Source organism: Emys orbicularis, chromosome 1 (genome assembly GCF_028017835.1).
Source record: "Emys orbicularis isolate rEmyOrb1 chromosome 1, rEmyOrb1.hap1, whole genome shotgun sequence".
NCBI lineage: Eukaryota > Metazoa > Chordata > Testudines > Emydidae > Emys > Emys orbicularis.
Window position 1 is genome coordinate 174075783 of NC_088683.1, and position 14415 is coordinate 174090197.

Genomic DNA, 14415 nt, shown 5'->3' on the forward strand with positions numbered 1-14415 from the left:
AATAATGTCACTCTGGTATTGATCCTGATAAAGAACTGGCACTGCGATTAGTTATCTTCATTGTATTTTCAGTATGGTAGTTCAGGGTTTGTATGGGAAGCTTAGATCACTTATGGTCATTTGGTGATTGGCTGTTGGGGATAGGTAGATTGATGGCAGATAGGTAGAGGATAAAACATTAACATAAGGACAGTCAGTTGTAAATCCTGTCCTCACAGTAGTAGCAGGAGCCCAACAGGAGGCTACCACTGAAGCAAAGAACCAAGATCTGGCTGCAAGGTTTTCCCCTCACCATTTGATGTAAGAATGGCCATTGGGTCAGATCAATGGTCCATCTAGCCCAGTATCCTGTCTTCCGATAGTGGCCAATGGCAAGTGCTTCAAAGGGAATCAACAGAACAGGGCAATTATCAAATGATCCATCCCATGTCGTCCAGTCCCAGCATCATTTACTTTGATTAGGTTGCAACATAGGGGAACAGAGTGGGAACAGCAGAGGTTGGACAAAGCTGGCAAATCCCTGTGCACATCCCAATTACCCAATGCAGGAAGACTTTGATTCTCCTGATCCCACAGGAAGAGGAAAGTAGTTGGCAGCCTCCTCAATCTCCAAGTCATTGACCTATCTCCTCATATGGTAGCTATTGGTGAAGACAGCTACTGCTATCCAAAAAGGGGTAGAAAGGGGCTTAGGTCCAGAGGGAAGAGAGAGCACAGAGAAACAGGTAACTTGACAGGGAGGGAGTGTGGCTTATAGCAGACATCTTGAGTAAGAGGAATGGTTTATGGACAGGTGTGAACAGATCTACCTTACACAGAGAGGGATGTTGATCTGCTGGTATGAACACAGGACTGGGAATCAGGAGTTCGAGTTCTTCTTCGGCCTCTGACAGATTCCCTCTGTGGCCTAGGGCCACCCCTTAACCTCTCTGTCAGTTTTGCCTTCAGGCTTCAACAATGCCTACTTCACAAGGCTTTGAAGAGTAGTTAATGTATGTGGTTTGAACATGGGAGGAGCTATACAGATTATATTATGTTCTTACATAAAGTTTGGCTGTGCAATCGTAATTACTAATTTCCAAGTTACCAATTGCTTGTTTTTTGTAATAACTTTATTCGGTACAGTTTGTAGTTGAAATTCTCAGCTCTACATCCGTGCAACTTCTACTGAGAATTTCTTAGTTTTTTTTAGACAGTAATTAAAAACATTTATGGAAACTGCATAGACTGACTTCTCAACGTATTTTGCTAGAATTGTAAAAGGTTGTGTAAATCAGTGTTTTTCAAAGTTCAGGTTGCGACCCAGTACTGGGTCGTGGCATGTAAGGCACTGGGTGGCCTTGCTCAGCACCCAGGGACCCTAGCCAGGACAGGTGGGAAGCCTGCCTCTGCACCCTGGCTGTGCTGCTGACTGGGAGCCACCAAAGGTAAATCCATGCCCCAATCCCCTGCCCCCCCAGTCCCGGAACCCCTCATCCCTGGCCCCACCCCAGAGCCTGCACCCCCAGCCCTGAGCCTCCCCAAACCTGGAGCCCCTCCTGCACCCCAAAGCCCTCATCCCTGGCCCCATCCCAGAGCCCTGACCCCCTCCCACACCCCAAACCTCTCATCCTCAGCTCTGTTGGGTCACAGGCATCAAGAATTTTCTTCAACTGGGTCACCAGGAAAAATTTTTTAAAACCACTGGTGTAAATAATCACTGAAATGTAAGACAATAGTCACTGAAACACACATCGACTGTGACAGAGTTTGTAACTTTTTAACATGAGTATTTCAGCCAGTGCCAGAATACTTTACAAACTCTATTAGCACAGTGTCAAAACTTAAAAACCATATAAAATCTTCCATTATCTGACAGGGTGGTCAATGCTCAAAATACTTGCACTCAAATTTTGTGCCAGACATCATGAGAACTAGATCTCATACATGACTAATGAATAAAACTCATTTTAAATTTCTGACCTCTTTGTTTTACAAAACAGTTAAGTACACTTCACTTGATGTAAGGTCCCATCACTCAATACCTCATCTAGATAACTCCAAAATTACTTACAAAATTCTCTTGGTAGAGCCCACACATGTGAAGTTTAAGGTAGAAAGGATTTTTTTTTTTTTTTTTTAGTAAGTAAAGTAGCAGGAGATTGCAAAATTTAGCTGGAAAGGGAGTAAAAGCCTTAGCTATACAATTATAACCATATGTCTATAATTTAACCTGTACTATGCAACATAGTTCATGTGCAATATTAACAAGTTATAACCATAAAAACATCAATTTATAGAATTTCTTTACTCAAACCTGATTTTTTTTAAACCATCTTGTATATAATTCTTGTTTGGTGTCAAGGGCTGGTCATAAGAATATAAACATACAATTCAATCTACAAATGTTCTCCAAAGCATCTGAAGAGAAACATGCACTAATAAACTAGGTTAAATAGTGTAGAGTTGCAATTCATTCTTTAGCAGGAAGAACGTTTCAACCTAAAATATAGAAGATTGAGTGCTCTTCCCATAATGACCAGATAATCAGTTTATTCATAGAGCTATATTTCCGTTTTGGTTCTGTCATGGATGACTGCACTATCTGGTTAGAACCACTGTTCCTGCTTTTGGCGCATACCACCCAACTTCTGTAATAGTCAAAAGGCATCCTCCTCAGATACATAGTACTTTGCAACTCATCCAATGATCTCTAATTGTTTTAATAAATTAACCCATTTGGTAGCGTGGCATACTGAGGTACACGAATGTGACTTAGTGAAAATGAGAGAAAGGAAGATAGTGGCATTTTGTATACAATGGAAAGGGCAACATGGATGTCTGAGAGGCAAAAAAGAAGGTAATTGAAGTAATTAAACAGGAGCTGATGAGCTGGTGTAGTTACATTGTTCATCATCGGACTGGGTTAAACTTGCAAAACCATTGCTTATGGTTTTCATTTGTGCTGAAAAGGTGACATTAAGATCTATTCCTATTTTACCAGTTAATCAATTTCCATCCAGAGACTTGAATTTCAGTTGCTGAAGAAGTGATTCCTGTGTATATATAATTTGTACAATGTGTAGGGGAAATATTGTGGAATCCCTTTGGATTGATGAGGCTCTCTAAATGCAAGATTATTAAACATTAGACCATTTGTATGATTAAAATTGTAGTTTAGTTTATTAGGAAGATGCATTATCACCAGGGATTGGTAATGGGGTATGGAGCCTATACCTGAAAGGAGATGCTTGAAATCAAGGTTGGGTTGAAAGTGACCTAGATGTACAGAGTTTAAGGCCAGAAGAAATCATGTGCTCAGTGAGTTTGACTTTCTGTATGTGAGAGGCCACCAGCACCTGTACACTGACCCAGCATCTGAAATTAGAACATAGAAGTAGTACAAACCCCAAGAGCCTAGACTATTTTGTGCAACAGGCAGAGACCCGTAGGGACTGAGAAACACCAATACCGCAGGCCCCTGCAAAGGTTAGGTAAGGATTAAATTCTGTCAAGTGACCTATACTGCAAAGAAAGGCAACCCCTCTTCTCTCTCACTCCCCCTCCCCATCACTGCCAATCTGACCTGGGGAAAATTCCTTCCCCACCCTACATATGGCGATCAGTTAGACCCTGTTCATATGACCAAGAACTAGCGAGCCAAACACGTGAAGAGAGAGGCTGTTATTATTAGGTGGCTCTTTCCTCCCAAAGGCCAGGACAAGTAGCCATGTGACAAAAAAAAAAAATCCCACCAGGGTAGGAAGCCCTTCTGTGCAGCTGTAGCAGGGTTGAAGTGAGAGTCAGGCAGGGGTGTGGACTACCCTCTACCGGTGGTGGCACAGGGAGTGCCTGGCCTATGCCTGTTGCCTTTGTGCAGAACTGAACTCAGCCTGTAACTAAAGGCTTCGAAAGGAGAATCTTTGGGCTTGTCTCCCTGTACAGTGCTCCAGCCGTGTACCTGCTCCATACTCCTACACCCATGGGAGAGCTTCTCCCCTTGGCATAGTTAATCCATCTCCCTGAGAGGTAGTAGCTATGTTGATGGGAGAAGCTCTCCTGCTGACAGGGCTTGCTATGGGGGGGAGGTTAGGCTTCTTCACACCCCTGCACAACATCATTATAGCGCTGTGGGTCTGAAGTGTAGACCTGCCCTTTGCCCTTGAACCTCTGATCTCTGCGCAGAGAGAGCGGCTGAGTTGATTGCCCTGGTGGTGGGAGGCGACATGGGGGTGTATCACCCTGACCGTGGGGCAGAAGCTGCCCTGGGTTGAGATCAGGTTGGGGTGTCCCCGACCCCTATGAAAGCACCAACACCCCGCCCCCGCCGGCTCCTTCCCCGCCGCAGCGGTCGAGCGGCCTCCAGGGGCGGAACTATAGTGCCGGGAGGTGCCTGTTGCCGGCCGGGCCACGTTAGCTGCTGCTCCCAGGCGGCCCATGAGGGGCTGTTTACAGCCACGCACGCAGGTTGTAGACGCTTCGTTCCTTCCGCTAGCTGGTTGTCAGGGTTGCGCGAGCCGGGGAGCGCGAGGGCTGCCTACGGCCCGGCGCCGGCTGCCGCTGGGCGGACGATGGGGCTGAGCGAGCGGGAGCGGGCCGGGTGTCGGGTCCTGCTGGAGCAGATGGCGACGGACGAGCTGATGGCGCTGACAGACACGATCACCAACCGCCTGGTGCTGCCGCAGAGCCGACAAGGTGGGTGGGGCCGGGGCCCCGCTGTGCGGGAAGGGGCGGGTCCTAGCGCTAGCCCCGCCCCTTTTATCCAGCCGGGCCCCGCCTTGCTCTGGGGCTGGGGGTCGCGCGGCGCCTGGCGCTGCCGGGTTCTGCGGCTCGTTGTCCGCCGGGACTGACTGGGTCTCCGGCCCGGAGCCGCGAACGCCCGGCCTCGCCCAGCCCATGTCACCGCGGCTCCCCCGGGGGGTTGGCTTCAAGGCCCGGCCTTGTCACGGGCTCTTGACCCTGCTCAGCTCTCGCCTCACCCATCAAGTGCTTGTGTGCGTGCCGGACAGGGGGCCTGGTCCGCGGCCCGGGCTCCTAGGCGCGGCCGCAATACAAGTAACGAGCTGTTAGCTGTATCCCAAGCACTTCTCCCCTCTCCCCCAGTCGGCCCTATGCGAGGCCCCGGCTGCCCTGCCTTGTTCTACAAGAGCAGCCCCTAAAGTGTCTTGTGCTTTGGCTAGTCAGCTGTCCTCTTCTTTAACAAGTGGGAAGAGCATGTGGGAGCAAGGGCAGGGACGAGGATGAAACCTTTGTGATCTCTTATGCATGTGGTGTTACCCAGCTGTTGACTTCACGCAGTTCATTTAGTAATCACATCACTCAGATGCCTGTGCTTTTCAAACATGATGCAGTATTTAAATAGGAAACCCCGGGGGATAAATGGACTTTCTAGATTTTTTTTTCATTTTATAAGTAGATTTCTGATATTTTCAACGAAAATAATAAATCATAATTCCTTGATTAGGTAAATGCCATAGCTGTTTTCATAACCCCAAAATTAGACCATGTATGAACCCTTCAGACTTCATTTGATTGTATCCCTGTTTAGAGCCTCTTTCCTCCATGGATCTTTCTGTGCCTTAAGCTTGTTTTTTATCAGTGTATTGTGGTGGTATGCAAACAGCATCAGTACTCCATTATGCTAGGCTCTGCACAAGCAGGAGACATGTTCATACCCAAATCAGCTTTCAATAAGTAAAATCATGGATTGCTCTCCTCTGAGAGGCATTCAGACTTCTGAACAAATTACCAAGATAGTCAACACTTACCGTCCTCTGTTTGACAACGGTTGGAGTTAAAAGCCTTTTAATCCTTTATCAAATAGTGTGTGTCTCGTGTAAGTTCTATGTCCTTTAAAAAAAAGTGGGGAGGTGGGGGGAGAGGGTAAGGAGCAGGTGTGCATTACAGCTAACTGAAATACCAGTTAATGCTGCTGCTGGCATGAGTAACTTCTGCTCTCAGTTGTTGAAAGAAACATGCACAGTCAGGTAGTAAATAAGTTACTAGCCCATAGGGCAAAGTATCTCTCATTTGTCCATCTTCCACCCCTTTTTGTGGACTCATTTTGATTTATGTGACTGTTTTGCTTTGCTTTAACTTAAGGATTTTTGTACTATTTGTAGAATACAATAAGGATAAGTAAAGTTTGCTTTAACTAAACAGTCGTTTCTTAAATATAAGGTGTTCTAAGTCAAACACTAAAGTGCTTGATGTGTAACATCAGCCAAAATTAGAATGGGCTACTTTGACTTCTTTAAAGGGCAAATTTGAGCTTGTGACGCCTCAAATTTTCTGTACTGTTTATTTTTCAAATATTCTTTAATAATATTTCCTAACTGAGCAATAAACCCCTGAAAAATAAAGGTTTCCAATAGTAATGTGCTTTCTGTCCGAAAAATTATGTATTAAAAATGGCACCTTCCTACATTGTACAATGAATCCCCCTGAAATCCTTTTGAGTAAAAAAATATTTTGTTTAATCCAAAATGAATTTTTTTTTAGGTTTTCTTTTTGGTGAGGAAAGTTTAAAAAAAAAATCAGGTTAGGTTTGAACTCATTTTTTGGGGATCTTCAATTCAGCCCCCAAACAAACTGTTCAGCTCTAGTTCAGCCAGTTAGGTCTGTTTCAAGCATCAGTTTCTGTTAGGCAATTGAGGCAACAGATCAATTTCAGGCTTTTGCATATGGCCTGCTGAATGCCTTTCAACCATATTTGCATGAGTTTGTTACTGATCATCACTGAGGAAAATGTTCGTTGAAATTTTTACTTTAGTTAGAAAATCAACAGATTGGTTTTCTAATGAGAGAAGCAGTTGCTGACTTAACTTTCTTTATTTCCAGAAGCCATCCATGCAATTTTAGTTTACAGTCAAAGTGTAGAAGAACTCTTGAAACGAAGAAAAGTCTATCGAGAAATAATTTTTAAATACCTGGCAAAAGAAGGAGTTGTGGTGCCACCTTGTTCTGAAAAACACCAGCTCATTCATCATGCAAAGCAATACTGGAGTGGGCAGCTGACAGATCGTGTTGCAGAGACAGAGGATATTAATCCAAATAAACAGGTGAGTTTTATGTTCTGAAAGGCCTAAGAATATTGCCTGTGTGGAACAGCTGTTGCTTGTAAGTTCATTGACTTTTTTTTCTCAGCCAAACTGAGATGGTTGTGTTTTCCTGTGTTTGTAGTGGAACTGAATTTTTTCTTGATTTAAAAGCTTCACTTAATAAAAAAATTATCCTCTCATTGAATCTCATATCTGGAAATTCTGTAACTATCTTGATAGATAAAATGCCCTTTGTTGGTGTCTGAGTATGTAATTAACGTGTTGTGTCTTCCTCACAACAACTGACTTTGAATTGCAATGAGTGGAATCAGTAGGTCACAAATTAAGACAAAATAGTACATCAGAGTCTGGATAATTCTAAAGATGGACATGTGACTGCCACAATGTTAATGGACATGGGACGCTCCATAAGCTTCAAGGTCACAAATGTTCTGAGAAGTGTTCTGAAAGTTTAGTCTCAATTGTTGGGAAAATAAACTATGCGCCCCCTCTCTCTTACTTACTTTATTTATTTATTTATTTATTTTATTTATTAAGCTGCCCTTCTCCCACTTTGCTTAGCAACAATAGCACCAAAACAGCACTGCTGCCCTTAGTTTTTAACTAACAGGTCACATGACAAATCATTTGGTTAGATGCTCCAATAGCTGTTAACTTTTTGCAAGCCATGTTCCTTTCCATTCCTGGTATCTAAGGAAAGTGGAGAGTGAAATACACGATGGAGGTTGAAAAATTGTAACTCTTCTGAAACTTTAGGACTGGCAGCAGTGCTACCCCTGCTACTGAACAGGTCTCTTTCTAACCTCTGCTTAATATGATGTGACTAGATTTGCCTCATTATCAACAAGTTTGTGGGTGATCTGAACTTCCTCCTCATTGTATTTTGCAAAATATATTTTTTTGTTTGGTTGGTTTTTTTTTAGTTTATCATTCTTCTTGGATCTAAAGTTTCTAACTCGAGGTGGCCATGGTTACTATTAAGTAGTTATGTGACTCAAAGACATAATGGTCACCAACCTGTCAAAGAGCTCTGTAGCTACTGATGTGAAAACAACTTGCAATATTTAAGAAAGTGAAGGATAGATGACTGGAAATTAGATACACTAAAAGTAAAGTGAGTTAAATACTCATTCAGAGAAATGCAGAAAGAATGGGAAATTCAGCTGTGCTTTATGGTCAGGCTTCTCCTTCCACTTATCCTTTGCGGCAGGAGTGAGGGTGAGAAGTCATGGCATCATAAATCTGGAGTATATATTTAATCTAAAATATGAAATTCAAACACAGAAGTTATTACCCGAACTTGATTCCAGAAGTTAATGATCACGACCTTAGCAGAAGCTTAGTTGAACTTGCTTCTGGCTTGACCTGCTTTTAAGGAATGCTGTTAATTGGCAAGTACCAGGAGATGTAGATATGTGTTGTTGGTATCTCACTCAACAAATGCAGACAGAAAAATGAGCAATTCATCCTATAGATCTAATTACTGTTTGGAACGTGGGGCTTGGCATTACTAGGCTAGAACTTATTGGAAAATTAAGGATCTTTTTGTCACAAAGTTTCAGTCATAAAATATTCAGTTAAGAAACCAGCCAGTATTGTAAGAGAAAGCAAAGGATATGTCCCTAAGAACAAAGTTGGTTCGAGAGGTGCGCCTACCTGGGAGACAAATGGATAACTGTCTAGTCCTCCTTTATACAGATCCCTGACGTGCATGAATTCACTCTCCCTTTTATCTGGGAAAGTATTTTTCCTCTAGATGACCGAAAACTTCCTTTTCTGAATCCCAGTATCAGCCAAAGGTATCTTTAAAAGTAACCTGCCAGTCTGTACTTAAAATATAACAACTTATTTCCCAAATATTTAAGTCTTCATATTTCTTCCTCCTCTGCACACGGTAACACACACAGCCACAAAACACTTCAAGATTCTAATTTTCATTATCCCCCCAATAGCTTTCTTAACAGTTGCTATTCTTGGTTTCATTTTATTAAATTTATTGCAATTTATCCCTATTCTATCCTCAATGAGATCTTCCCCTTGCTACTGGCTACGTATAACAACTTAGTTTCTGCTTTCATCCCCATCATTCTCAGCTGCATTTGCAGGACAGACTGCAGCCTCGCCGGGCTGCTTCAAGGAAATAACCCTTCAGGTTAGTATTGGTTTGGTCCCTTTATTTCTAATATTTAGCAGTTCCTTCTCTGTAGATCTTAGAAATGCTTTGCAAAGGCAGGTAAGTTTAATTTCCCACCTGTAAAAACAGGGAAACCAGGGATACAGAAGTTAAGTGACTTGCCCAAGATACACAGTGAATTAGTGGAGAACCTAGTATTAACACTGTCCTCTGCTCTTTCTGTTGGACCATGCTGCCTTGAGATTTTTAAACAAATTAAATTTAGTTTGTGTGAGGAGCTGTGTTGATCTCTTCAGACTATTCTTTGTATTCTTTCATGCTGCTAATGTTTGTTTTGGGTTACTATTTTAAAATATTTTTTCCAGTAGACTTAGTGCTGATGAAAGAGTGCAGTAATGATACCCTTGGAGACTATGATTTGGACACCTCTCTATTAGAAACATGGTGAAGATCAGACTCCCTTCACATAGTTGACCAGACAGCTTTCCGGTGGTATTGACTTTCTGTCACTAACAAAACCGATCTAGGTTCAAGTAGGTAATCTAGAAGTGAAAAGTTTTATATCCCAATAATCCTCTGATCTACCCAGTTCTTCCTGGGTTACTGATTTTCTTTTTGTTAGCATCTTCTACTGCCTTGGATTGAAATATCAGGTAGGTTCTGAGATACTCCAGCAGTTTCAAATGTTGCATCAAGGACACACACAAAATGACTGATACTGATCAGGATTGGTTGTGTCCATCTGGTCATTTGAGGGTCCAAAGCATAAAGGCAGCTTGCTAGTATCTGTCAAAGACAAATACAATAAAGGGAGACATTAAGGGTAGAGGTAATTACTGTGGCCACCTTTAGTATTAGAAGTACTACCATTGCTCCCAAGTAAATGGAGATATTTATTGAAGATATGTATTGTAAGCCATTTGGTTCTGTATTTTATCTTCGTTTGACAAGGCATTGCCATAATCTTAGGTTTTAAGTGTAAATCTTAGCTAGAATTTACTTGTACAGACAACTCCTTTTTACACAGCAAGTCTAAATCATACTCTTTAGAAACAGTGTGAAAAATCTTGGCCCCATTGAAGTAAGTGGTAGAACTGCCATTGACTTAAATTGAGCTAGGATTTCATCCAGAGTTGTTGAGCTTATTACTCAAACCAACTTTAAGTACCTTTCTCATTTCTCTTAAAAGTAACTACTTCAAGTACTGTATTTCTAAAGTGACTATTAAAGAGATTTCTGGGCACCAACTATGGACAAGCATGCAGAATCTTCATTATTTAAGAAGAGAGGTTTAGGTTTGACTTCCTTGCTTTATTCCTTCTCAAGCATTCTGTCTGGAAAACTCAGGAATGTGCAAAATAGAAAATAAAATTTTAGCACAGCAAATCTTTTGAGGTGTATTAAAGACTTGTGTGTAGTAAGTAGCAAGCTTCTGTATTAAAGGCTGCTAAAATCTTCTAAGAAAAATAAGTGCATTTTTTTTCTTTGATTACAGAGCTATGAACAGAAACAAAAACAACAGGAAGAGAATGATTGGCACAGACTAGGAAGAGAATTCTGTCAGTGGTTCTTTGAACTTCTCAACTCTCAGCATCCTTTGGGGAGACAATCCAAAGAACAGTGGGGACCACAGCATTTCTGGGAGGATGTCAAACTGAAATTTTGTTACAACACGTTAGAAAAAAACATGGAAGAATACGTTGGTGCAGAATTGGTGAGCCTCCGTTTACTCTCATTGGTGAAAGAGGAGTATCTCTTACTGAACCCCAACTTGGGTGCTGGTGGACTGAAGTGTGTAATTTCTCCACATGGGTTAGTAGTGGTGGCGGTAGCTGGCACAGTACATAGAGGCAACATTTGCTTGGGCATCTTTGAACAAATCTTTGGACTCATCCGCTGTCCAGTTAGCGAGAATACCTGGAAAATAAAATTAGTGAACCTTAAAATAGTTGGAGAAAATGCTCTGGAGCCTGGGACACAAGTGCAAAAGCCTTCCATAAAATATGAATCGAATGAACTGCGAGAGCTATATGATGGGAAAGAACTGAGCTTGGTTGAACCTCAAATTCTGAGGAATGTGCGTACAGAATTGGGAGAATAACAGTTGTTTGAAGAACAATACAGCAGTTGTGCATTCTTGAATGTTTAAATGACTTCAGACTTGTGGTGATGTCTATTTCTTTAGTCAGGTTGCTAAGTTGATGACGTGCCAAAGTACTGAGTGAAATACACTTAAAGAGCCCCACTGCTTTTGGGTACCCATCCTCCATACTAACATGTAATTGAAAAAGTTGCTTCAGGACTTAGAACTGCACAACACATGTTTAGAAATGAAATAACTTTATTTTTCTTTCCATTTGATGTGTTCTTCACATCACATAAGTTCACGGGGACTTACAATAGCATATGGAGCTTCTCCCGAGGCCACTAGTTAAAGTTGGACCCCAATTGTGTCGGAAAGTCGTTGCCTTCAGGTGGCTGCTTAAAAATGCATTAGGATTCTTGGTCTAATTTCTTAATGGGCCAGTAACCCCCACAAAACTGGCAGCCTTGTTGGCAGTTTCAGGGGAGAAGTCAAGTACTGAATGCATGAAGAGAATTTTCCTCTTTGTCCTAAAATTGATTCCTTCACTAAAAAATAGAGAGAACTTAATAAGATGATGTGGGAAAGCTAGCCCTGCTGCTGACAATGCTTTTCCTGTTCTGAATTAATAATTAAGTTTCCAGTGTTGTCATTTATTTTTCATTTTCCAGTAGCATTTACCTCACTTCTGCGATAAAAAACAACACCCCGCTTCCAAAGTTAAATGGTTGCCATTGCATCCATTTCTTGCACTGACTCTCTGGGGGATCAAGGGGTTAACATTAGAATTTAGTCAATCAATTTAAGCTTCATATAAAGCCAAATGCTTTGATAGGGTATTTGTTTTGTATACAACTTACAGGAGAGTTTAATGTAATAGCTTACATGTGGTGGTTCCTGTACGTTCTCTCAAAATCAAGAAGTGTATCCAGTTACTGCAGACTTATTAAACTGGATATGTCAGGTTTTTAAAACACGGAAGCTGGAACAAGAAGTAGATTTTCCAGATAAGCTTGCTCTTCCATTGCCACAAGTAATAGCAATTCAGAGGTTAAAGGGAATTCAGGTAACTTCAATAACTACACTTCTCTGTTTTCTTAATGTGTTTAAAAGTAACACAAAAGATTATGTAAAATCTTTTCTGTTTACTTGCTTCGAGTATTTGACAGTTGTTTGTCTAGTCAATTTCATTATTTCTCCAATAATTATTTCCTATTTGTGTGGTCTATCACACAAGGTGGGAGAGAAGTTTGCACTTTAAAGAAATGTTTAAATGTGGTTAAAACTAGTAAAAAGTAGCAGGAAGACACGAGGCAGGTGTGGCGCCTAGAAAACAGCTCTTGAACTCACTTTTGTGAACCAACTGATTTCTAGTTGTCCCTTTAACAACAACAAGATTTGTTTAAAAAGAATGTGATTATATACTGAGTGAAGGACAGTGTTTGAAACATTGTTTCCTAGTGAACTGTTGAGATAATGAGGGCTTTCTCAGCTACTGATTTCTAATTAAGAAAAAGTAGCTTTCATTCTTAAATTCCTTTGAAGCACTTCCCTTTCCTTGCGTGCGTGTAATCTACTAGTTTCAAGTTATTGGTAGTCATGCATACCTATCAAAGGGGAGGGAGTGGGGGAAGTCTCTACATACTCGTGATTTTGACTTTTGGAGTGCAGAGGAGGAAATAACTGTGAAAACCAAAGACTAAAAACAGTGCCTCTTTTGATTATGTAGAGATGCTACCTCTCTGAATATTAAAGCAAATTTCTTGTCTCCGGTAGAAGTGTACTGTACCTTCCCTTCTTGCTAAAATTCATGGTATTTCTAAACATGCACTAACTAATAATATGAACATGACTTTATGAACATTACATTCAAAATGTAACTAGTTGTCCTTGCTAAATTAAAATGATGCTAGTATTTATGCTTTATGTACTCACTTTACTCACATCTACAGAAAGTGCACAAACAAACAACTTCAGAAGAGAGGAATACAGCCAAATGGAACTTCTATATTTCATTCGTGTTTGTTAACTAGCATGTACAGAACTTTCTTCAATTACATAACATTATAAGCATTTTGTGCTCCCCTTCTGGTGTTTAAGACTTTTCCCAAGAAAAGAGAATGGGGAAAGCAGAGAGCAACACCACCATACAAACTTGAGGGGAGAGTGGTTGCCTTCAGTTCTCTCTGCATATGCCTGTGAAGGACAAAAATCCACACCCTGTAGAGGTCAAAGCATAGGGGTTTATTACACACAGCGCTGGCGGAGTGTCACCTGGCTTATTAGGCTCAGAGACACTGTCAATCAATTGATTACAATGAAATATATAGATTTTCCATGGGCGGGGGAAAGTGACGGGGTAGGCAGTTTCACACCCCAGGATAGGTTTTGCAGCAAGACAAGTTAGCACATTAGCCAATGGTTAAAAGGTTACATAATGTCTCCGCCCATGGTCTCAAGTTAGCAAGTTAACATTTAATTAATACTTTGATAAAATGTTATTAGTATAAAATATATATGTTGAATTCTGATTTGGGGTCCATAGGAATGGAGCAACTCCTTTGATTGTCCGACAGGTACATGTCTAGGGGATAAAGCAAAGAAACAGTGAAAGGATATGGTAATACAGATTGTCTCCTTTATGCCTTAAGGCAGGGCATTGGTCCCTTGGAAGGGAGGTGGAAGGATGCCATATCATTATACTGACATGTGCCAATTTTCATAAACTCAAGGTTGGATCTGTGGGAAGACTGTTTTCCCTTCAGGAGAAACACAATAGGAACAGGGATCCTTTGTTCAATTTGAAACATTGGATGAAACATAATTATTCAGTTATTGCTTCAACATCTGGCATTTCTACTGACCAAGCAGATCTTAGCAAAGGCAATGTCATCTTGTTTATTCTGCTTTTTTCTTAGCTAATCACTATTAGCTAGGCCTCTGGTCTCCAGACCAAACTCTGGACTTTGGGTCTGAGAAAGAGCTGGCACAATTCATATACCAGGTTGTTATATAAAATGCACATGGATTTTAACCCTTCAGTCCCTCCTCTTGACCCTAGGGTTCCCTAACCCGCCAGGTCAAATATACCAATTTTAATGTACCCAGCCTACTGCGGAGTCGCCGATAAAGCACCAGTACCATCAGGAATGTTAGGA

General features: G+C 41.4%; 1 protein-coding gene across 1 annotated transcript; it reads left to right on the forward strand.

The window, feature by feature from the left end:
* The first annotated feature begins 4416 nt into the window (after positions 1-4416).
* On the forward strand, positions 4417-11525 carry C1H3orf38 (chromosome 1 C3orf38 homolog). The gene is given in 4 exon segments (XM_065423746.1): positions 4417-4491; positions 4494-4674; positions 6820-7040; positions 10670-11525. Coding segments are annotated over 4 exon segments (1083 nt in total). The 3' UTR covers positions 11276-11525.
* Positions 11526-14415: the final 2890 nt, after the last annotated feature.